We start from the raw sequence: 26,808 nt of genomic DNA, 5'->3' as shown, positions 1-26,808 counted from the left end.
AATTGGGATAAATAAGTGAGCAAAAATATCTAACAAACCTTTCAAATCTATATTTTCAACAGATGATTTCTATCTGCAATAGGGACTCTTGGACACTCGTGCATATGTGTAGTTCGTATCAACTAGAGATTAAATAAATATAGTTTAAAAAACTAAAGAAACATGCTTTTAAAGATTATCAAACTAAACAGTAAAAAATAATTTTAAAATTAAATTTATGACAATAGTATATAAGCAATACTAGTAGGCCTATAAATGAGAAAAAAGCTTGAGGCGCTTTGTGCCATATTTTTTGAATATTAAGCGCCCCATGCTTTTTTCTAATTTATACTAGTATTGCTTATATACTATTGTCATAAATTTAATTTTAAAATTATTTTTTACTTTTTAGTTTGATAATCTTTAAAAGCATGTTTCTTTAGTTTTTTAAACTATATTTATTTTTAACTTTTTAGTTTGATATTCTTTTAAAGCATGTTTTTTAGTTTTTTAAACTATATTTATTTTTAACTTTTTAGTTTGATATTCTTTAAAAGCATGTTTTTTTTAGTTTTTTAAACTACATTTATGTATAATTATCATAGGGAAATGAGTTACCGACACTACCTATTACCATCTAAGATAACTATTTGGAGTTGCAACGTCACAAAGAAATGGTAAAGTCTCTACGAATCATTTGCAGTTAGATGTATGGATATAATATTAGAATTTACCGGGGAAAAAAACATTTTTTTTTTCGGCGTGGCCGGGAGTAGAACCCACGATCGCTGAATCCGAAAGCTGACGTCACAGAAGTCGCGCGCCTTAGACCACTCGGCTAACGAACGTAATGAAATGGGTGGGACATTAGTCGAAAGAGTTACAGACGGACAGACAGAGTTACAGACGGACAGACAAACATACAGGTGAAGCTAATATAAAGCATGTAAAATGAAGTTAAATTACTACACTTTGGTGAGATCGTAGTCCTGTGACGAGAGATCGTATCACACCACATCGAATTTTCGTCCGTACGTGCTTCCATTTTTTGACGTGACAACGTCTAATAAATCGATGAACGCCGGCTGCACGCACATAAAAGTGTCCCGTTACGCACATTGTACCGTTACGATGTGTCCCGTTACTCTCATTGTACGCTTGCGCCGCATCTATCTCTCTTCCACTCGATTGGAACAACCATCGATTTGACTTTTTCGAGACACATTAAACTTGAAACACTCCCATTCGTTTCCTACTTTTCCTATCATCGTCCTATCCTTAACCGAATAACACAGATTGGAACAAGTTAAAAAGCAAAAATGTATAAAAGTTATAGTTAAAATAATCTCTTCGTTAAAGTAATAAACATATTTAAATTAATGAGTGCAAATAAAAGTAAATTTATCAATTAAATTGTAGATTTCATTTCACTCCTTCTTTGAATCCATACAAAATAGTGATAATTAAATAAAAATGATTCAATTTTATTCATAAAAGTATGCAATAATTTCATTAAGATTTGTTATGACGTTGTCACGTTAAACTATCGTTCGTAAACCAACTTTACGGACAACCAATTTTTTTTTTACTAATGTGCTTTCTTTTTGAGAATGAATGAGCATAGGCAAGTCCGTGGGCTCGTGGTTCGGAGACGACTGGTATATTGTCGTGGCATTGAACGCGACCTGTTTGACCGTATTCGGTGAAGCACGTGAAAGGTACAACCTAGCGTCGCGGAATTTCACGTTCGGCGCTGGAACGGGCTGAGAGCGTGGCCGCGACAAAGTCGCAGGGACAACACACAGGGACAGGCAAGACCCTGACCGCGGTAGAACCCGCCCTTCTCATTATCTGACCGCAGGCGCCGGTCCGGGGCGGCATTAGAAAATAGAAACAAAGCCTGGGAAAGAGAGAGAGAGAGAAAGAGAGAGTAGTGGTTGTGGAGGGGAAGAGAAACACGAGCCCGAACTGGAAACTTTCCAGGCAGGCCTGAACAGAGAGAGAGAGAGAGAGAGAGAGAGAGAGAGAGAGAGAGAGAGAGAGAGAGTTGTTGTTTTGGCTTTTGTTTCTCAGGCCATGACTAGAGAAACCTACTATTCATTGACCCCGAGTCAAAACCCCTGGTAAATGTATGTTTGTGCAACTACACACACACACACCTCGTTTTAAAAGTAAAATGTTGATTACGTTATTTATATTACATTAATAAATATTATGCAAAAAATGTAATTTTTGGGAGCTCTTTTTTTTTTGCACGTCTAGGTGGTCGAAACCAAATTTGAAATTTTGGTTGGGTTAAGTCATCTATATTAAAAATGGTCTTAAAATAGTAAACATGAATTTGGTCACGCTTTTTGGATGTGCAAAATTTGCAGGGACTGGAAGTAACGCGCTACTAGTAACGACGTTATTTGTAACAGTTACTTTTTATGGTAACGATCGTGGTAACGCAATATATTAAGTTTTCAGTAACTGTAACTGTAACTGAATTACATTTTTCTGCCTTAAAGTAACGATAATTGTCGTTACTTCTTGCGTTACATTTTTTAAATGTATTTCTTATTGAACGAACAACGATTTGTTAATTTTTTCAAACCCAGAACGAAAATCCCGACAAGCATATTATTTGCGATGGTATTGCTTGTACTTGTAAAACTGCTGTTGGCTAGCCTACGCTCGTATTTTGATTGTCATTTAGTTAATATTTGCGACATGCGGGTTTACTGCTGTGCTGTTTAATTAATTAACCTACCTGTGCACATACGCGAAAGCAATGACAGAATCTAATAAAGTGAGAAGCCGAGAAAGCAGTCCAGAATTTTCGTTGCCGTGGCCTTCATATTCTAATTTTTTCGAAGTTCGGTCGAGTGATAAAAATAACCTTATTGTGAAGTGCTTGTGTGGTTCTGCGAACAATTTTGTAGTGTGAACTAATTACTCAATGTAATTTAAGACCTATTTAAAAATTTTCAGTTTAAATAATCATATATCTTTACTAAACATGATATGTTTTATTAGATTTTAATTATAACAATATTACGTATCACATTTTTAGTTTTTCACAAAGTAACTGTTAAAGTAACTTACAGTTACTTTTCTCAGAACTGTAACTGTAACTGGTTTATTATCAGTAGTGTAACTTGTAGTTGTAACAGGGTTACATTTCCATTGGAGTATTTGTAACTGTAACTGAGTTACTTTTTAAAAGTAACTTTCCGGTCCCTGAAAATTTGAGATCTCGGTGTACGGCATTTGGAAGGAGTAATAATTTCGTAGGCAGTCGCGTGGAAAGGAAATGTGTAACGACGGTGCTGCCATCTGTGGCGTATGGCGTAAACCAAAGTTCACAAAGCCAAAGGGAAACTTTGAAGTGTTAACTATTTAATGAATTTTAACAAGATGGACAGTTTTTTTTAATAAATTTTTTTGTTGAAAATGATGTTCAGAGCCGGGTTTTCGTATTTTATTTTATTTATTAGTTGGAAATTTCGCTCTGAAAAACGAATGATTTGATGTTTGACGTAGCTTCTCCAGCAACGAATTATAGCGGCGGGTGCGGAAACTACTTATGATTCACGTCAAGAAATGTAGTTTAAAACAATGTTAACGTAAATATTTATCACGCACGTCATTATTTTAAATAATTCTAAGTTAAATTTCGTGTCCCGAGTTTGGTAATAAAAGTGTTTTTGCAACATGATGACACATGAATTTACTCGTTGCCGAGGTTACGTGTTTACACATAATTGGCGAGTACTGTAAGACCAGCTCACTTTTTTTTCTTCTTCCGGCCACGAATTTTCACGAGCGAGCGGCGAACTTCGGACATTTTCGGAAGTGTTCGGGCGTCTGACTCCATGTCAGTGAATCCCAGGCTTCCCCGCCTGAACAACCCGCGCTAAATACCGAGAGGAAGGAATCCCTGAGTCACGGCGCCAAGAGTGATTGCGAGAGAGAGAGAGAGAGAGAGAGAGAGAGAGAGAGAGAGAGAGAGAGAGAGAGAGAGTAATTTAGCAGTGCGGTGGCGTCGTCGTCGTAGTCTGTGTAACCGCCACAAAGGCAGAGTGGTTTTCACGCCCACTCCTTGCCAGTGAGACGTTAAACAGGCGACAAAGGCCGTATTCTACTACTCATCACATCAAACTCATCAAAATTTTGCAATCAAACTGACACGTTGAAATCACGTGACCAATGACTCAGTTGACAGTCCAAAAATACACGTGCCTTTATTATACCCATATAAAATTTAAAGCTGTAATTTTACTGGTCACAAAACGGCCAACACAGAATGAAATTATTTATTGATTTCTGAATTATAAGAAACAGAAAAATGTGAGGATAGCTATTGGCTGGCTAAGCAATAGATTATCTTTAAATATTATTAACTTTGAATGTGTGGATTAAAGTGTACCTACATTCTAGTGAACATCATACTTTATGGCTATGAAGTAAATTAATTTTTAACGTTTATTAATTATCATAACATAATTATACATTAATATTATAATTATAGCGTAAGATTATTAAACACAATAACAAATTTCAAAAAAATAGTTTAGTTACAATAGAAAAATTTAATAAGTTATATTTAGGACTTGATAAAGTGTGACTGAAAGAGTTAAAATAACTTAAGTTAGTAAAGTGGTATTTTTACAGAATGACTAAGGAATTTCGCTTAACTTCAAATTATTGCCGCATATGTTTTCCCAATAATATAATTTCCCCTAAAAATAATTTCATCTATTATTTTATTTTGAATTGTTAGTTAAAGTATGGTTGGTTAAATTTTGCATAGCAAAATTTTTTAGTCATTGTACCTTAATTATTATCAAGTGCAGAATGGAGGTTTAAAATTTTACAAAATGTCTTTAACTCTAGAACTACGACACATTTTGGATTTTTGATTCAGAACTGGCCTGTCAACTGTTCTCTGCTCGACGGCGAGTTACGGGGCATACTGTGCATCAGTGGAATAATTGGGGGTACTGGTAGTAATACTGACCGTCTGTCAGCATACGTGGTCATGTGGCTAGCGGGTCTGGCTGGTGGGCCAAGGGGCCCGGGTTCTATTCCCGGCCGGGGGGGGGGGGGGGGTATTTACGAAACCTTCTCCCTGGGTGTTGGTGAGACCTTTTACTTTCACCTCGCGGAAGGCAAATGGCGGGCAATCCCGGAAATCATCCTGCCTCAGCAAGCATAGGGCTACCACGGCTGCGCTCGTGACACCGGTAGTAGAGTAAAACGAACCATCATCACCATCATCAATGCCATCATTGACCGTCTAGTGACCTCTTCCAAGATCACTGCAGAAAGAGCGTGTTTAGAGAGGGGGGTAGAGAGGTGCGTGAGAGAGGGGCGTGAGAGAGAAAGAGAGAGTGTGTCAGAGAGAAAAATGTAAGGGAGAAAGAGTGTGGGAGAGAGAATGATCAAACAAATTGTTTTTAAAGTGAAAGAGAGTGTGAGCTAGAGAAAGAGAGAAATAGAGAGGTGTAGTTTAAGAGGGAGACAGTGAGAGAGAGAAAAATAGAGCGAGAGAGAGACAAAGAATGAGAGAGAAACAGTGAGAGAGGGAGAAAGAGAGGACTAGAAAGAAAGAGAGTGTAAGAGGAAGATAACGTCAGAGAGAAAAGAGGCTGTGATAGAGTGAACGAGAGTGTGAGAGGGAAACAGTGAGAGAGTGTGAGAGAGTGAGAGTGAGAGAGACGCTCACCGGACACTTGTTGGGCTTCTCCCCCGAGTGCACGCGCATGTGGATGAGCAGCTTGTAGCGCGCGTTGAAGGGCCGCATGCGGCGCGGGCAGGCCAGCCACAGGCAGCTGAAGTCCTCCTCGCCCTTGCGCGCCTCCACGTGCGTGCGCTCGATGTGGCGCACCAGCGCCTCCTGGTCGACGAACTGCAGGTGGCAGTCGAGCCAGCGGCACTCGAGCGGCGCGCGCGCTCCGCCTGGGGGACCCGTTCACTCCGTTACACACCTCTAACCCCATTCACCGTCAGTAGCTACGTGCCAATCAACCATTCGAACTGAAAATTCTCTAACTTTTCAAACGGTTTGTTTAACGGAGCCCCACCTTGCGTCTCGTCTTCCTCCTGGGGCTCCGGGCTGCTGGAGGGGTGCTCCGCCCCCAGGAAGGGGTCGGACACGAGCCCGGCCTGCTGCTGCTGCTGCTGCTGCTGCTGGCTGTACTGGGGCAGCCTGCTGAGGTACGAGCTCAGCAGCTCTGCCTCCTGCTGAGACACCACCACCTGCGCAGCGAAGCCCCGCTCCAACACCATCCAGTGGCTCGACCGAGGTCCCGGCCCATAAGGCCGCGTCTACGAACTAGACAAGGAAACGCTCGAATGCAAGAAGCAATCACATTTCAGAGCAGCGGTTCTCAGAAGGTGGGTCGCGGAAGGGTTACAGGTGGGTCGCAACTCGATCCTAAAAAAAAAACTAATCATAAACCATCGAATAAACCATCAGAAAATATAAGAAAAATCGAAACAAATCGAATTGTGTGCAAAAACATGTCTATTGTTAAATAAATAACTGTTTTGCTACAAAGTGCTTATACCTATTTTGTCAACCATTTTCAAATCAGAACACAAATTGTTCATCAATAATCGATCGGTATCTTAAAAAAAGCATATATATGTATGTATGATTTTTTTAAGATACCGATATATATTTAAGATACCCATATATATGCAATATTTGATGGTAAATTATGTATACATAAGGAAGGGATACGATACAAATAAGGTTTTTTTACTCCACCATGGACCGATACACCGTGGAGGTATTTCTATAAGGAAAGGTGGGTCGTCAGTTGAAAAAATTTGGGAACCACTGCTTTAGAGTAGGTACTGGTTTAGAAAAAAAACACAAGTACTGTCCAAAATACAAATTTCTTGCGTTTTGGCGAGTTTTTTGGACGGTCATATTTGAAGAGAAGTGTTCCAAAAACATTCAAAGATGCAGACGTTGTGTACAAAGAAAAGTTCACACAGTGGCAGAAAATAACTTCTCGGAATCAAATTATTGAAAATTTATTTTGTTGTCGTGATAAATATGAATTACCAAAAGAATACCGGGGGAAAAATATGTTTTCTGCTGTTTTTACAATTTTAAGTAATAAGGTTGGTGATGGCTTGCGACTTGCGTGCTTAATCAACGATGGTGATTTTGTTTCCCTGTTGCGTCGTTGCGTTACTTACGTAGTTTATAACCCCAGCCAACTCAGACACTTACTAAACTAATACAATTATTATTTTTAACTACGTTGGAAACAATAAGGACTTAATAACTCTCACACTCTGAAGTCAGTGAGAGCCAAGGATGTAGTGGTCTTGAAATATTAGTTTTAAGATCGCTTAGATAATTGCATCGCGCTCCAGATGAGCTCGTTTAGTAGTAAATATTAAGAACATACATTTCCTAAGACATGCACCAACGTACTTGCCTCGAAAGCCATAACTCAATGGGCAATGTGACAACTTCCGACCCCAGCATGGTTTAACTTTTCTGCCCCGACCAACGCTCCTTTCTGGACCGTCCTTTTTTCCTGTGTCGAACCTACTTGCTTGAAAACCGCATGACTATGCCCAAGGTTTTCCCTGTGTCTGTGTAGGTTTTACCTGGGCCAAAATTAACTAGTTATAGTTTATGGACGTCTTTCTTTTGTCCTGTGTCGAACCTACTTGCTTGAACACCACATGGACTATGCCCTAAGGTTTTCCCTGTGTCTGTGCAGGTTTCACCTGGGCCAAAATTAACTAGCTATAGTCTAGAATTAACATAGGAGAGTTGGTCGTGGCACCAATTGCTTTCATGGCTGGTCAATCCCAGCACTTTTAAACTTTTGATGGATCAAATTCATTGAACACAAGAGCAAAAATACACCAAAATATGAACAAATTAAAATCACTCAAACGTCTGTGGGGAGACTCTGCTGCCACATACATTTTGTGTGAAATTACACTTTTGTTATTTAGAATGACTCTGTTGGTCGTATTTTGGATGGACAAATATTTCTATAAACACACACACACATATGTATATATATTAAGAGTGTGTACCTGGTTGGCGGAGAGGTCGTGGTAGGAGAGGCAGCAGCTCTGCTCCAGCGCGCGCATGAGCTTCACATCGTCCCGGTCGCCGTCGTGGTCGTCCCTCAGAGGGCAGGGGTTGTAGCACGCCTCCCTGGCCGAGAGGTGGCCGTAGCCTCCGGGGGCGCTGCCCGCCCTTCCCAGCTCCTGCGGCAGTAGGGATATCCTGTAGGTGCCCTCCCGACTCTGGGATATCTATGGAATACGCCACGTGTACCTATCTATGGAATACACCTCATGCACACGCTATCTATGGAATACACCACGTGTATGTGCTGTCTATTGAATACACCACGTGTACACGCTATCTATGGAATACCACCACGTGTACACGCTATCTATGTAATACGCCACGTGTACACACTATCTATGGAATACGCCATGTGCACACGCTATCAATGGAATACACCACGTGTATGTGCTGTCTATGGAATACACCACGTGTACATGCTGTCTATGGAATACACCACGTATACACGCTATCTATGGAATACGCCACCTGTACACACTATCTATGTAATACGCCACGTGTACACGCTATCTATGGAATACCGCCACGTGTACACACTATCTATGGAATACGCCACGTGTACGCACTATCTATGGAATACGCCACGTGTACACGCTATCTGTGGAATACGCCACGTGTACGCACTCGAGACACCTCCGCGAGAGCGAGCAATGGATGACCGATGGATGCCCGTGGGACACTCTGCAGACAATAAAGGGAGGTGTTTTTTCAACAATGACGTTCGGGCAAGTTAGCGAAAAAGCACTGCTTTGTTAGAATAAAACCTTAACCTAACTCTCGGGTCGTATTCCAGAACATGTCCGAACCGAACCCCAGTAAAGGAAACAAATCGGCAACCGTTTTAATAAACGGTGCCCTACGCGAGGCTAAAAACTGGATTCTACGCATTCTGACATACTTCCCGCAACCATCGATACATTTGTCACAGCTGAAATACTAGAGATAGCAGCACTTTCAAACAAAGATTAACCACATTTATAATTTTCTTAAGTATTTTTTAAGTTGCGAATATTTATTGCTATGACCTTTAAATTTACGAAATCTATTCTAGGATGGTTTCGCTAGCATAAAGTTTCCTTTGGCTCACCAATACACTTGGTACGTCACCCGATGATCAAAAAATTGACAATATACAAGTTAGTGGGACCAGGCGCGGGTTCACCATCTGGACAAAATCAACGAAAAAGTAAGCTCTGCGCATGCGCGGATTTTGGACAGTGAATTGGAAACGAATAAGACACCAAAATCCGTTCCCTAAAAATAAGGGACTGGCCGTGTCCTATCGTGCACTATAAATACGGTTAGGGTTCAGGTAAAACATATTCAACACCTAAAACCTTATTTGTGTGTCTTGTAATACCGGCTTAGGAGTGGATCGCGAGATTACTGAAAGAAATTTGTAACTAAAGTCGCGTTTACACCGGCGCAACACGTGTTGCTAACAAAAACGGGCAACAGCAACTGAAAATGTTGACAACATTCATGTTGGCAGCAAAAAATATTCATCTTCCTATCAGTGAGCGATTAACATCACAGAAATGTTGACAACATTCTTATACATGCGCAACCTTGTTGACAACATAATGATTATCATTCAGTTAGGCTTAAGGCTCCACTTGGTAAGGTCTTGTGTGCAGTATAGCCCTACTGACTGCCACTTATTCATGAACTTGGAGTGGAGTCGAGAAAGTGTATTTACTTTAATAGAAATGTACGGGAATCGGCTGGTTTTTAAATTGCTTGCTTATTTCTTTTCCAGTGTTGTTAATCATAAACTTAATTTCTGAATTAGATATTCTTGTGAAATTCTTAAAACTATCTGATAATATTCTGCCATGCACATTCAATCCACATTCATCACAGTTTTTATTTCGCAATAATTTCGTCTTGAACACTTTCGGAAACTCTGGAAAGGTCCGACCAAGAAATCGACTTTGACGTGAATGTGAAAGTCCACTCAAAATAATTATGATATAACTGCAAGAATCACATATTCCACAGATAGCATCCTGAACTCAACCATGTTCTGACAACAAATGTTTGTAAATTCTTAACGCCCTGTGTGGTCAACACTTGTTGCTAACATTCGTAAGATTCGTTGGCAACGAAGTTACCAACTGTTGCCAACAATGTTGCGCCGGTATGAACTCTGCTTAAAAAGACACGGGTACAAGCCATTAATGAAGGGGAAGAAAGATTGGAAAGCACATGTTTCGCTGGGGCAGCCTTCTTTTCACAGACGAGAGAGCCAAACGCCCGATCGTGCATCTTGGGTTTTTTTTTGTTCATTGTAAATAAATATGGTGGTGTTGATAAAAGAAAACTAATGGTTAATTAAGTTAGGTTAGCTACATTATAAACACTTTAAAACATTGTGGACGGTTGATTTGGTTAGGATAGCTACATTAAAGATACGGAAAAAAAACATGAAATTGGGGGAACTTCGGGTTTTGGCTCTCTCGTCTGTGAAAAGAAGGCTGCCCTTTACGCTGCCATGGTGGCCCAGTGCGAGCGGTACTGCGAGATTCTGTCGGACTGAACTGAGCTGAGGCCTGCTGAAAGTGGCGGTGATGTAATTCAGACCGGAAGGAGCCACTCGGGAGGCTCTCTGACAGACGTCGTCAACACTCGTCCACCAGAACGACCACTCTGGTCGCCACTTTCTCACAGCGGCGGGTCCCAGCTACGAGGAAGACGGGGTTTCCTGAGAGTACCGTTTGGTACGGAATCAGTTCCTAGGTGAAATGCGAGGTCAAACGTTTTTTTAAAAATACCAGTTCTTGAACAGGCCATATAACACATTTCTTTCAAAGTCATTGAGGACACTATAGTTTTTAACTTTTTTGTTAACAGTACTAAAGTTAAAAAAAAATTACATTAGAGTACCTAGCACTAAAATATGTAAAACTAATCCATTAAAAAAGGAAACGACTTTATAGGTGAGTTTGCGGACTGACGTAGATTCTTTTTTGTTTTTCTCCCAGTGTTTCCAGGCAAAACGTTGAACGCGTCACAGGTTTTCAGAGGTCAATGTTAACAAACATCCACTTCAAAATTTACGTCATCTTGATGTTTCTGTTTATAGATCTACATCCCATTAGGCACAAAAAAAAATCCCGGCTCCTGAGGTTGATTGGCTTGAGGGTTTCAGCAGTTTGGTCAGCATTGCCGTCGCCATATTCAAGGTAGCATTCTCCTACCTTTAGGATCGTGACTAAAATGACGACCGAAACATCGGTGAACTGTTAGCCTTCCCCGCGGCTAGATGGGCCAAGCAACCTCAGTAAATGTCTACCTGCTGCCGTTATTAACCATTCTATTATGTTTGCATTATGTTTTTATTGTTTCTCTTATGTTTCTTTTTGGTTCCTGTTATTTTACATTTATATTATTTGCTATTATGTTTTAATTACATTTCCATTTTATTCTTATTATGTTTAAATTGTGTTTCAGTAAGATAATAGTTACATTACTAAAATGTTTTTAAAACATTGTGTCCTATGTGGGATTGCCCCACCCACTAAAGAAATAATTGCTAAAAAAAAAATTTAAACAAAGCATGATTCCAATGAATGGTTTATTTATTTTTGAATAAATTTTAGAATACGATTGTCAATGGCCAAATTTTTCTTCGATATAATTGCAAAAAAAAAAAAAATTATAACTAAGCATGATTCCAATGAATGGTTTATTTATTTTTGAATACATTTTAGAATAGACTGTCAATGGCCGAATTTTTCTTCGATTTCCCATACTTTCGTGGTTAATGACTTAGTCTTATGACCTCATTTTGGACAAGATATTATTAAAAATTAAACAAATAATTTTCCATTGTCAGTCTGTGGCTTTATCAGTACACCATTGAGCCAACTTGAATTCTCATTTTGCCATTAACTTCGTTAACGCTTCTTTCTTATGTTTTCACTCCCTGATCGTTACTTATTACTTCACTGTCTTAACCCCGTGTCATGAAACTAGTCTCATATTTAACAGTTCTCAAAATTTGTACCGGTGGTGCCCATTTTCTCAAATTTCACCTTTAAATCAAACCATAAAGATTTTTTTTTTTAAAACTCTGACTATCACCTGGAATTATATTTCAAACACTGTTGACAGAACAATAATGACAAAAGTATGCGTGGATCATAGGTTCTTCTTTAAGCCCATTTGTTCTACTTTCAAGCACTGTCATATTTCAGACAAATTACTCGACACTTAGAAGTGCGGTGATTTGGTGGTTATAAAACTCGCCTCCCACCAAGGTTCGATTACCGGCGGGGTCAAGCCCTGAATTTATTCGCCAGTACTTAAAATTTTTTGCCGCATGCAATGACGATAAAATCAGAATTTTATAGCTAAAATTTATAAAACCAACTCGTGTAAAATCAACCAGGAAATAATATCAACATTTTCAAAGATAACTAGCAAAAGCATGGTCGAAATTCAAGTTCCATATTGGCTAAATAATATTTTTAAGGGTTAATTTTTCAAAGTCTCCTTTTTCTCTGGGACTTCTTAGGTGAACGCCAGGGTACCTTACCAAAATACAAAAATGACCATAAAATAATGCCCCAGTTATAGATTTTAATAGTATCAATTGTAAGCATTATAGAGTGCCGCGTCATGGTCACAATCAAAGAGTAACTCAAACAGTTTTAGATAAGCTCATGCGCGAAGTACTGCTTTGTTTTTTTTTCTTACTGGCAGCGCCAACTGCGCATAATGGTGACTTCCGTCGGAAGTCCCTAAGATCGTGTGTACGTTCCGCCACTACCTAATGATTAGAGACACGAAAATTTCGCGCATTCATTTAGTAGCAAGTTAGAATGCAAACCTTCACACTCTCACAAATGTGTTCATGATTGGCCCGCAGTTACTCGGACACGCCCCTCTAGCACCGTGAGCCAATGATGCCCAGCTAGGAGGGAAGTAAGCGATTCGAGCAGTACCGATTAACAAGGATAAACATGTTCTCGCTAAGAAATCAACCAACGGAAAAGCGAACATGGGTTGAGCACACCTTAAATACCTTAAATTCTACTCTGAAGCCAGACGAATCTGCGAAATTTCCGGGTCTCTACTAATGATTTGCCTGATTTAAAGGCACAGTATTGGTTCCATTTCTCTGGACTTGTTAGCCGCCAAAGCGTGGGAAGAATTGTACTTTAAGGTTGAATATGTGTGCCGTATGTATGGACGTATGATCTGTTTCGGATAGTCTGTTACTGAACTGTTAAAGCCGTGTCGTCGGACACCGGGACGTGGGGTTCCAGAGGACAGGACGGCGCACCTGGGACGACGAGGAGCTGAGGCCAGCCAGGCTGGTGGGCGAGCAGCGCACCAGGCCCGCCACGTCCGCTCCCTCGCCGCACCGCCGGGTCGACCAGCCCGACGAGCAGCGCCGCGCCCCAGGCGAGGCTGTGGTCGTCGGTCCCGGGTAGACGTCCCCCTGCGGGCGAGCGGAGACACCGCGCTACACGCCGAGCATCCGCACACTCGGGCGTCCACGCTCGACCTTCATTTCCCGAACGAAGCTCCGAGAACACGGGCGTCCTAGTCACGCCACTTCGTGCAGACGGGGGCTCTTGGGAACGTGCCGAAGACTCGAGAGACAGGGGGAGAGGCGCTGCTCCTAATCTGATCACGGCAGAAGGGCGGGCGCTACTGCGAGGGCTGTTTTTTTTTTTTTTTGACGTGACAACTTCCAATAAATCGTCGAACGCCGGTTGCACTCACGAAAAAAGTGTCCCGTTACGCGTATTGTCCCGTTACGCACATTGTCCCGTTACGCTCATCGTACGCTTGCGCCGCCATCTATCTCTCTTCCGCTCGATTTGAAACAACCATCGATTTGACTTTTTTTCGAGGCACATTAAACTTGAAACACTCCCATTCGTTTCCTATACTTTTTCCTACCATCGTCCTATCATCCTTAACAGAATAACACAGATTGGAAGAAGTTAAAATAGCAAACACGTATAAAATTTATAGTTAAAATAACCTTTTCGTTAATGAAATAAACATATTTAGAATTGATGAGTGCAAATAAAAGTAAATTTTATCAATTAAATTGTAGATTTCATTTCACTCCTTCTTTGTATCCATACGAAATAGTGATAATTCAATAAAAATGATTCAGTTTTATTCATCATAAAAGTATGCAATCATTTCATCAATGTTTTGTTATGACGTTGTCACGTTAAACTATCGTCCGTAAACCGACTTTACAGACAACCAATTTTTTTTCCCCTTCCTTCAACCTCCCATGTGTAGTAAAAAAAGACAAATTAAAATAACATCATGATTTTACTACCAAAATTTCAGCAGGGTTTACTTATTTCCTAACATAATCGCCAAAACGATCGAGGCATTTGTCATATCGTGACACAAGCTCCTCGATCTCGATGCCTTCTTCACCAGCGGATAGAGATCCAGGGGTATTTTGCTGTACTTTAGCGGTCAAATAGATATTTCATGTAAATTTTGTCTTTTTTTTTATTAACTCACCGGAGGTAGAAAAAAAACGGCTCTCGTACAAAACTAATGCTGTAAGTAAATTAAAAAAAAAATGTATATCTAACTTTGTCGATCTTTTCCGAACAGCCAGATTTTAGATAAGTTTAAATATTTTTTTTTACTAATTGTGTGTATAAAAAATAACTTTTATATCTTATATTGTTCGGCACGATACCTGCCCAAAAAAGGACTAATAAGGGAATAATGTATCAAGATGTATCGAGTACAATTGGTACCGAAAGAACACTACTCGACACGAGCAAACATCTAGTTAAAGAAGTACAGTGAAACCTAAACAATACAAACTGTAAACTGTAATGGGACATAATTTTGTGTTTTGCAATAACGAGATTTGTGTTAACCGAAATAATACAAAATTTAATATCAATTATTATATATATGAATTTAAAATAAATTAAAAATAATTTTTTATATATAAATACATGCATACTATCCCTTAAAACTATAACATACTCCAGAAAAACTTGCGTAAAATTTCACACGGCAACAAAAATACATATTTAATGGGTTGTAAATATTATACAACTGTCACTCAAAAATATTTTTATTGTTCTACTTTTGAAGGATTTTAAAAATATAAATTAAAATAAAATATTTACACACTTCCTGCAAATATGAATAACATCATTTTAAAAGAATTGAATAAAAAAACAAGGTAGCCAACGTTTTCTTTGAAAAAGTTAGAGACTTTTATGTTGTTAGGTTGCCGGAATATACCGCGCGATTCTCTGATTCCCGAAGACGATGACAGGGGGCGATGGAAAAGTACCATGGTACTTTTTCGTCCGTTTCGAAGAGGCGAGGCGGAATTGTGCCATAACGGAAAACTACCATATAACTTATATGGTAGTTTTCCAGTATGGTACTTTTCCGCGTCCCCGACGGGAGCGCTGGTTCGAGTGTCGAGCAGCGACTGTGTCGAGGTGGGGCGCGTCACCTCACCTGCGGGAGGCGGCCGAAGGTCAGGATGGGCGGCAGGGGCTTGAGGTCCCGCGGCGGCGGGGAGGCGGGGTCCAGGGGCGGGAACAGGCCCCCGGCGGCGGGCGGCGGCGGCGACGAGAACAGGCCCTGCGTCTCCAGGTGCATGCTGGGAGGCGCGGCCTCGCCGCCTGGCACGCACACACACGCACACACGTTGCCGAGATATCATTTGTATAACTATAACCTTTGAATATATATACTGTATAGAAGTCGCCAACCCAGGTTAAAATTTCTAATACGGTTTGAGATAGTTGGTTAATTCATCGCCGCAATCGCCACCATCTCTAGGGCATCGACTTGTGGTGGTCCCTAGCGGACAAGTGTCGAACTCTTCAAACACCCCTTCCCCCTCTCGTTGAACGACCTTGAGCTGCAGTGAATGATGGGAGCGGGGTGCGGGAATGACAGCGGGCGACAGTGCTGCGCTCTAACGTGCAAATAACAAACTAAGACTATACAGGGCGTTACGGCAGCGCCCTGCAGCGGTGAAGTTCCCAAGCTGCTCAAAGCTGCTCATCATACGCTCCTGAAAAACGTAGAGTAAATCCTATCCACTCGCGACTTCTATACAGTATATATATTCAAAGCTATAACGTATGCTGTTACTATCTTTATTGCATACTAATTACGTGTTATATGGTCTGTTTCACTTTTAATTATACTTTCAGTAGTTTCATTTGCTGTAATTAATAACTTATAAGTAAAATGTAATTGTATATTTTGTTTTTGTTGTTTTTTTATTTGTTTTGTGAAATTGTATATTTTGTGTTTTGTTTTTGTGAAACTATATATATTTATAATATATTTATATATATTATATATATTATATATATAATAAGCATTCTGCTTATTAATGATTTTCATTATTAAAAACAATTTATCTTGATTATTTTAACTAAATTAATAATTATTTTTACGCGCGTGTTTAAATTAATATCAAATACTGAGTATTTAATTAAAAAAATATATTTTGATGTAATTCATACTTAACCAATTGTATTTATAGTATTACGCCAGTCATTGCATTATTTTATTTAAATTATTTATTTATTTACATGCAAAATTAGTTAGTTATTTTTTTTATCACGCCAGGTTATATCGTACGTAAGTACGTGTATTTATTTATTTTTTATTTATTTATTTATTTTATATCCTTTGACCCCATTTCTGGGGTATATATATTCTGTATGTACTTGACATGTATCATACCACAGAAATGAGGTCAAAGGATATTAAATAAATAAATAAATAAAAAATAAATAAATCCACGTACTTACGTACGATATAACCTGGCGTGATAAAAAAATAACTAACTTTAATTTTGCATGTAAATAAATAAATAATATAAATAAAATAATGCAATGACTGGAGTTATACTATAAATACAGTTGGTTAAGTATAAACTATATCAAATTTTTTTTTTAAATAAATACTCAGTATTTGATATTAATTTAAACACGCGCGTAAAAATAATTATTTATTTAGTTAAAACAATCTAGATGAATTGTTTTTAATAATGAAAATCATTAATAAGCAGAATGCTTATTCTAATGTATTAATTTAATTTATTGAATAATATTGTAATATTTTAAAATGCTAATGTGCTATGCTGTGATATTGTTCTAATTTCTTCTTTCAAGGAATTCACTCTGATGTCTAGCCATGTAACATTGAATTAGGCTGTTCTTGACTTGTTTTCTGTTTGTGTATTCGTGTATTAATCGGTTCGTTTGTACTCTCTTCAGGTTTTTCTATGTGACACTATTATGTCCAACATAATTTTTTAAATCAATCCACCCAAAGCTCCCAGTACCTCCAAATAGTTCAAGTTATTTGTAAACTGTTCCCTGAATGACTTTCCAGTATTAACTTCCCACATAATAAGCATGATACAACAAAATAAGGTCAACATTTTGAATTGTTGACTATATTTCCTATTGTTTAAAAACATATGCATGAATGAAACATCAATTATTAAAATATATAAAATCATGCACCCATTTTTGTAAGAAGTACCCAGTATTATGTCGATAAACATAGCCACATGTAGCCAAATTTTTTTTTGTAGTGTTACAGCTGGATTCCAAAGGAATTTTTTGTAAAAGTACAGAACAATTTATTTTTTGACGTGACAACGTCTAATAAATCGATGAATGCCGGCTGCACGCACGAAAAAATGTCCCGTTACGCACATTGTTCCGTTACGCTGTGTCCCGTTACGCTCATTGTACGCTTGCGCCGCATCTAACTCTCTTCCACTCGACTGTTTATAAAGTGAAGTGGAAAGTAAATGTGGTTTTCATTGCTTATTACAAGAACAATTTCGGCAATAAAGGTTAATTATTCTTGCGTTTTAAAAATCTGATTACTAGTATAGTTTCAAGTATTTATTTTTTTATTATTAAAATAAAAATGATTTAATTTTATTCATAAAAGTATGCAATCATTTCATCAGTGTTTTTTTATGACGTTGTCACGTTAAACTATCGTCCGTAAACCGACTTTACAGACAACCATTTTTTTTTTCCTGTGCACGGATTCACATCCAAGACATCGAGCCTAAAAACGCCCGCCTGCAAGAGCAGGCGCCGTTTAGAGGTGGAGACCTCGGATCCCGGGGCGAACAAAGTGATCCGACACGGAGTAGCGCAGTTATTTAGTGACGTCCCTTGATGGGGACCTTCCCTCGCGGTTTCGCAATTAAATTTTCCGCGCGCGCGCGCGTTGAAACACCGTCCCCGGCTGCGCTGCGTATCGCATCGCTTAAATAATATTCCGCTATCGGCGAGGCCGTAATGCGCCAGGTATCGGCTCCGGCCCGCCCCCGCGGAACGTACTTCATTTTAACGACCGTAATGGCTTCCATAAATTCCTCCTACCCCCCCCCCCCCCCCCTTTTCGCCGCCAACCCTTCACTTCTCACGGACCACCCGGCCATGGACGGCGGTAAAACACCCCTGTGTATCTGTAACGAAAGACATCAGACGCACATATTCGCCCACACCGCTTCCACTCGTTAATTTTTTTAAAATTAATTTCCTTAATTTTTTTTTACCGTGATCTTAACTTAAATTCCTAACACAAGTACAATCGAAGTACTTAGTTTGGCTTTTGGGTCGTAGCCGCGTCTCCTTGGTGAATAATTCGCCGACGTTTTCTGTCGACATTGCAGTCGCCATCATCAGGCAGCAGTTATAACTGGTGGTGACTGCTCCCTGATGATGGCGACTGCAATGTCGACCGAAACGTCGGTGAATCATTCGCCAAGGACGCGGCTACAACCCGGAAGCCAGGCTACTTCAGACAATGGCCGCGGAAGCCTGCGAACATTAACAACTAACTACAATCGGTTCGTTAGAAATATTTAGAAATTTATAAAAAAATAAATGAACTTAAAAAAAATTGAACATCGTATAGCTCTCAGTTAATGCCAAAATTGAAATTAATTGTAAAATTATTACAGAAGCAAAACAATTATAAGTATTTTTTCCTAAAAATAACATTGAATGAATGTAAGGAATGTGGCGGAAAATGTAGGCCTCTGGCTGATTGCTCACAAACACGGTTAATTCTGAATTGTGTACCAGACAATGACGTGCCCTTAGTTCCTGCTAGGGTTGAAATAGAAAACAAAATAAAAATTATGCTTCAAAAATATTTAATGATTAATCATTGACTTGTTCTAATTTTTTATTCATTCATTGTAAACATTATGAACTCGATTTAAATAAATGGTTAAACCATAAAACCAGAGTAGCAATAGAACCAAGAAAAACACCCCGTTAGACCACCACACAAAACTTTCCTTAAAAGTTTCAAAGTATCATTTCTGAATAAATACAAACAAATTTTCGCCCACTCAATTTTTCTTTACTTTCAACGCAGGTACTTCCCCATGTAAGTATTCACCAGAGAGAAGATAAATACTTTGTGTCCAGTTTCAGGCATGAGTTTTTTTATTAGTAGACAATACATTTTTTTACTGCCATTTAATAAAACTTCTTTTTGAGAGAGAAGGAAACTATATCTAGATAAAATGTGTACCAAAACTTACACCAAATACAAATAAAAAAAACATGCACAGGTATTCCATTTTTATCGTACGATTAGTAAAAGTTAAAAAGGGAACGCGAAGGTAACATGTGCCGAAGTGACAATATCGTTTGGTCAAATCCCGTATTTTCCCAACATGCTTGAACGTGTTAAAATTGTACCATCACTGACTAATTCTTGGCTTCTGAGTTGAAGCCGTGAACGCGGAAAAGATTATGTGCCCGACTTTTCGGTATGCCTCGTTGTAGCCATATTCAACTGGCACAGTACTTACACAGGACTGAGTCATAGCCGAGCTGTGCTTACTAAGTAGGTACAGAAGCCTAGACAGAGGCTAGTTATTAGATGCTGACTGCTTATGATTATGGCGAAACAAAGAATACCTATGTACCGTGATTGAGGTGCTTTTTTTTTGCCAATGGCCGATTAATCATCTGTGGCTGTAGTTCAAAATATTTACAATGTGTTGGAACGTTATAAACCTTCTGTATGAAGACAAGCCAATGCGTTGACACTTTGGTGAGGATTCAGTATACACAAAGTAAAAAGTTTAATATTTTTTTTCAGAACAGCACACGATTGTGGTCGAATAATTACTAAAACGATGAAGTCTAAAATTGATATTATATAAAAGAGTAGGACAAAGAAAATTTTTTGATCAAAATTTTTATAGTAGACTTGTTTTAGATGTTCATAGCGTAGGCCTACTAAGTAATTAGAACCAAATTTAAGCAATTTATGTTAAATTTATTCAGAGTTCCAATAAAAAATCATTTAAGATCAGACCTGTGGGACAGAAACACAATTTGATAGTACTATCAAGAATACAACTATAACTTTTAATATATTTATATACTTTGGGATATATTTAAAATACAACATTCGGAATAATAAATAACCTTGTAGATAATCGACCGGAGTGTGAAAACTAAACGTGATGCACAAATATCCTGAGTTTGTTAGGAATTCCATCTGCAATGATCAACGAATTATTTTTCTTGTTCATTAACCATCCAGTAAATAATTTCCGGACAATTAATCGCAAAGCCAGGTGGTATTTCAGCAATACGCTATATTCTCATTGCAAAGCACACGGGTTTGTCCCGATTTTTATTATCTATGGTCTCTTTCAAAATCACTCCTATCATCTGGGATGGTTTCTTAGAACAACTTACTTCACCAATGCTCTTTTTCTGTGTGTTGGTGTGTTACCATCGATAAAATTAATTGACGAATTCTAAACTTGGGGAGGGGGGAGAGGGCGGGAAAGTGAGCTAGTATTTCAGTATGTACTCGCCAAAGATGTGTAATATTTAACCTCGATAGAGAGCTAATTTGTGGGTCTTCATATTGCAAATACACTTATAATACGAAACTCGGACGCGAAATTTAATGTAGAATTCTTTAAAATAATGCCGAGCATGACAAATACACGCAAACTGTGTTTTCAACTGCAGTTCATGACGCAAATCACACGTAGTTTCCGCACCGCCGATAGAATTCGCTGCCGGAGCAGCTACGTCGACCATTGAATCATTTCATTATTAGCAGACACGAAATTTTTAAATCGTGTAATGAAACGGCTACTGTAAAACGAAAAATTTAAAAAAAAAAGTGAAAAAATTCTAAACCTCAGAATTTGGACCTGATTTGTCGATAGTTAAAAATTAATTAAACAGTTAATACTATAAAGTTTTCCCTTTTGGCTTTTGTGAACTTTTGTTCGCGCAAACCGTGGTAACACGTTTCCGTCCCAGCTTGACTTCCGTTCCGTTCACGAAATGATGACTCGTACCAACTGCCGTATGCCGAGAGTTGAGATGTTCACACGTCAGAAATCCGTGGGGTTTGTGTGCCGCGCCGGAAACCGGCTTCGGCGGTTAAAGAAATACGAAAGCTTCCCCGCCAGTGGCTTTACAAGTAAACGCCGAATGTCATCGTCAACCCTAAACTAACCGCCCCCCCCCCCCCCTCCACACCTCCCCAAAACCATCCCAGACCACACGAACACGCGCTTGATTGGCAGGTCCGCTAATTCCTCCAACGGCACCCCAGGGAATCGTTGCATGGACCGACATGCATGGCTCACGTGAGCCGGCTAGAAGCTCCCTAGAGCCACGTGAAGGGGGGAGGGGGTTGACCTGGTGATACACCAAAGCTGCGCGGACCTCGATGCGGGAGTCGAGTGAACACGTCACCAAATGGTGTCCCGATGTTTTCCAAGGCCGAGGCCAGCACCACCACTATGTCCTTATTGAATCTCAAAAAATAAAAATTGATTGTAACGCTCAAATCTGATCTCAGGGCACATAGTAAACTTTTAGAAACTCCAAAACTTTACAAGTATAATTGAAGTGATGATATTGCATTGAAAAAAAAAAATGACTTTTTGACGTGACAACGTCTAATAAATCAATGAACGCCGGCTGCACGCACAAAAAAAGTGTCCCGTTACGCAAATGGTCCCATTGCACTGTGTCCCGTTACGCTCATTGTACGCTTGCGCCGCATCTATCTCTCTTCCACTCGATTGGAACAACCATCGATTTGACTTTCTCGAGGCACATTAAACTTGAAACACTCCCATTTGTTTTCTACTTTTCCTATCATCGTCCTATCCTTAAAAGAATAACACAGATTGGAAGACGTTAAATAGTAAACATGTATAAAAGTTATAGTTAAATTAATCTCTTAGTTAAAGTAATAAACATATTTGAATTATTGAGTGCAAATAAAAGTAAATTATCAATTAAATTTTAGATTTCATTTCACTCCTCCTTTGTATCCATACAAAATAGTGATAATTCAATAAAAATGATTCAATTTTATTCATAAAAGTATGCAATCATTTCATCAATGTTTTGTTATGACGTTGTCACGTTAAACTATCGTCCGTAAACCGACTTTACAGACAACCAATTTTTTTTTCTATTTAATTGTTCTTTAATACTTGTTTTTTTTTTATCAAACCACTTATTGAGTGATTTATTTCAAACAAGTCTTAAATACAGGAATGGTGAGGAAATACATTATTGTAGCCAACTAAGAATTTAAATAATCTGCAGGTAAGCTAATTTGCTACACAATTTTCTTATTCTGTCTTTGATTTTTTTTTTTTATTATTTTAGAAAGGAGGGTCCACACTCCACGGACCTGCGTGCCTGTGTTGTTTCGCACGTGTCTTAACGTTGATGAGTGGACTTTCAGTTCTTTGACTGTGAGCCAAACATAAAAAAAAAAAAATTAAGTGGTTACCCAAAAACGTGAAACTCACCTAAGGATATTTATTAACTTGCTATCGATCAATGAGCACTCTAAAAAGTCTTGTCCATACAGAGTGTGCCAGATCTCAACGTCCAGCCGAGAGCAGTAAATAGGTCAATTAATCACGGTTATAAATAGGTAAAACGAAAATTAAAATATATATATATTGTTTTTATGTGTAATAATTTTTTTTTTTTTTCAAAATTTTTAAATCACCACCCTGCATCAAATTATTAGATACTGTTACTAAAAATAAATTGTTATGCAGTCACGAATAACCCTACTACATATAACCATTCAAAATAAAACCAAACATGCTATACTTTTTTTGGGGGGGGGGGGGAATTTTTGAAGGTCATACGCGGCTATATATTTAATATATTTGATCGAGTAACCTTGCCTAGTCATACTTTGAAAATTTCACTATGCTTTATAAGAAGCTAATAGCTTGGATGAATCATCTTTTGAAATAACTTGCTATGTTAGTATAGTAGTTTTTATGCAGTATGCATAGTCACATTTACCCTTTTAAGTCATGCCAAGAATTTTTTTTCTCCATGTTGGAGGTGAATCGTCTCGACTTTTCCCACCGGCTCGAAAGAATTTCATTCCATTTCAACAAGTTACCTGATACATTCCGTTCCTATTTGTTAAGGGGAAGATGAATTGTCAAACCACCATTACTGTAACACATGATTTTTGTTTGCAATATTATCTAAAGTTACATTTAAACCCTAACCTATTAAGCCACGGCTACAATGGATGCGTGTTTTGACGAAAGTAAGTTCTGATGAGTTCGTAAAAAAATCAAACTAACCGAATGAAATGGAAATGTTTACACTGTGCCTGCAAACGCTTCTGCAGATAACTAACGAACACGTCAGACATAGATGGTGTTAAAAACAGTTAGATTATTTTTTTTTTTTTTGCATTTAGTCCGGACTTCCATGCGATTGTCGTAGGATATAATTTTAATTGATTAATATGTCATTAAAATGAGAACACATTGTAAGGTTTTAGGTGTCATTCCAGAATACACATAAAACTCATTGGTTGACTTAAAAGATCTCCTTCATCGTCTCTTGCAGCCAACAATCCGTTAACATAATCGGGTTATTTTTCACTACTCATCAAGGAAACACTAATCGTCCATGTGTTAACATTTTTTCTCTGGCGGACAGAAGCGAACTGATATCAGAACACGTGTTCCGACGAGCGGACCTAAGATGCACATAAAGTTCTGCCATTCCCGACTACACCCGAACAATCCCCCTTCGGCCTACTTTCGGGATTTGTTTTATTTTTGCGCAGGAAAAATGAATTCAAATATTAAAAGTGGTCGTTTAGGTTAGCTACATTAACACACTTTAAAACACTATGGACGGTTAGTTAGGTTAGTATAGCTACATTAAAATAAACAGAGAAATATTATAAATATATATAATTAAACCCGAGGTTGGCCGAAGGTGAATAATTGTTCGGGTGTGATCGGGAATGTGCAGAACTTTACGTGCATCTTAGGCTTCCCCCCGAAACTGACGGGTCCGTTTCTAGTCGCGGTACGTGCGCCGATTGCATGCATCACAGCTTCGCGGCATCTTTGGAAATCGACGAACGTAAAAGCCGAAACAAAACTTTCATGGGACAAAACCAGGAGGTCATCGGGTCGCGAATAGGCGACCTGGGACTCCTGCACGGGCCTAACGGGGGTTTTCGATGCCAAGTCGCGGCACTCGGGCCCGCACCGGACGATGATGAGATCCCCCGTCGGTCGTACGACGTGAGTCTGCATTGGTGGGTTCGCTTCGTCAAAGCAATTATTCTGAGCCTATTGACGCGACGGCCGAGGTCGAGGACGACGCGGGTACTCACGGTTCGTGCAGTCGGGCGACAGGATTGTGGTCGGGGCCAGGACGCGCCAAGGTGCGCGAGTCGGCGACGGAGCGACGACGCGACGACGGGCCTATCGGAGAGCTGCGCGCGACGGCCGACGACTACTTCTTCTGCGGCGACCGCAGAGACAACACTGAGGCTACGCGACGCGACGACCTGGATCTCGGAGACGCGTATTCTCGATACGCGCGGCGAGAGCAACAAAAAAAAATGATGATAATAATAACTTGAAAACAAGGCGAGAAGGAAAAGTTAAGAAAAAAAAATTCACGTCTCTTTTCTCCCCCCCCCCTCCTTCCCTTCCCCGTCTATCGTTTGGCGCGCGCCGGACTCGAGCCGCCGCCATTGGCTGCCGGAGACGCGGCGGTCGGCGTCTCTCATTGGCTGCCCGTTTTCAACACGTGACACGTGCTCGCTTGCGAGAGGACTCGAACCCGGCTGGCATGACAGAGAGAGAGAGGGATAAAAAAATAATAACAGGATGGTAAAAAGGAGGTGGCGGAGTATAAAAAAAATATTGCAGTCTTGATGGCTCTATAGTGGAGATAAAAGAGGAACACCAAAGATATTAAAAACATACAGAAGCAGCGTTAGGACGGGTAACTAAAGAAGAAAAGAAGAGGGGGGAGGGGAGAATGAAGGATCCGTAGCAAGAAACAACACCACCAGTATATGACAAGCCGCATATTTTTTTTCTCCCTACCCTGCTCCCCCCACCCCTTTTTTAACTTGTTTCTTCTTATTATAAACGACGAATGCGTTAAGAAATTTTTAACTGCACATAAATCTTCAGTTGGTGAAATTATTATTTTTTTTTTATTTCATTCGCGTGTCGAGTTGTTTGCAAGAGAGGAAAAGACACGTGTCTCGCCCCGAATGCAACAGGTGGACGAGCGAAAACAGGCTGTTTCCAAACACCTCCGTCAAATAAACCATTTGAAAAGTTAGAGAATTTTCAGTTTGAAATCACACTTTACATTGGTTACTATAATTAATCCAGGAATCTTCGTAAATTTGCGTGCCTCAGATTTCTTACTTTGAGCACTATCTCAGAAGAACAATCATATATATATTACACACACTAGCTACTCAACCCGGCTTCGCACGGTTGAATTAATGGGGGGGAAAATGAGACCAAATCTCTTATTTACAGTTATAATAAATGAAATAAAATTAAAATTAATTAATTTTGACAAAAACCTAATACAATGCTTTGTAATGTACCGAAGTAAAAACGAATAGCACCGATGGTTTCCCCACTCTCGAGCACGCAACGTTGTCATGGAGACGAAGTACCCACTGTTTCCCGGGCTTAAGGGGAATGGAAAGGTAAAATATCTTGGGAATGCTGGAATCGAATATCAAGGATAAAATCTGAACTACTCATCATATTTCTTTGCGGTTTGTTTTGCCAACTAGATAATTTAATTACAGAAGGTTGTGTGTACAGAAGTGGCCACAATAATGCATAGTTTTTTAGAAAAAAATTAAATAACTTTATGCAGAAATAAGGGGTATTAGCCACAAAATTATAAATTATACCAAAATATAATTTTTGAATGGTGTAATACAATATTATCTAGAGCTCTATAATACAGAATTTTACGTAATTGCTCAACAAGCGTGTCCTTCCTTACCTAAATGTTGCATGGCAGGTTTTAATTGGTTAAAATTCCTTTAAAATTCATCGAACAAGTGTTTTTCACTTTTATTTTTTTTACTTTCGTCACTGGACAAAATGTTGACTGATGTTGCGGAGAAGCCTCCCGGGTGTGTATGACTCCGTGGTAAGGCTTAGAGCACAAGAGTTATACCTAACGCCCGCTTGCCAATTTGTGCCCCATTGAAATGTAGCCTGTGGCCCGGCAGGCTAAAAGGATGTCATTACTCGAAAATAAATAAGTTCAAATCGTAAAATTATTTTTTACAAAAACTTAATTAAATAATAATTTTCAGTTGTTAAGAACGAAAAGCTCTGATTT

General features: G+C 39.2%; 1 protein-coding gene across 1 annotated transcript in view; it reads right to left on the bottom strand.

Annotated features, from left to right (window-relative positions):
* LOC134537282 (uncharacterized) overlaps window positions 1-26,808 on the bottom strand; it is a 149,671-nt gene that overhangs the window by 32,749 nt on the left and 90,114 nt on the right. Inside the window, exons 5-9 of the mRNA XM_063377556.1 lie at window positions 15,578-15,744; window positions 13,389-13,547; window positions 8,038-8,214; window positions 6,048-6,222; window positions 5,690-5,922 (exon numbers count right to left, since the gene is read on the bottom strand). Of these exons, the coding sequence (XP_063233626.1) occupies window positions 5,690-5,922; window positions 6,048-6,222; window positions 8,038-8,214; window positions 13,389-13,547; window positions 15,578-15,744 (911 nt within the window). The remainder of the gene's footprint in view (window positions 1-5,689; window positions 5,923-6,047; window positions 6,223-8,037; window positions 8,215-13,388; window positions 13,548-15,577; window positions 15,745-26,808) is intronic.

The sequence above is a fragment of the Bacillus rossius genome, chromosome 12, assembly GCF_032445375.1.
Source record: "Bacillus rossius redtenbacheri isolate Brsri chromosome 12, Brsri_v3, whole genome shotgun sequence".
In the NCBI taxonomy this organism is placed as follows: domain Eukaryota; kingdom Metazoa; phylum Arthropoda; class Insecta; order Phasmatodea; family Bacillidae; genus Bacillus; species Bacillus rossius.
Note: the sequence above shows the minus strand (reverse complement) of the source record. Positions and strands in the feature narration are given on the sequence as shown.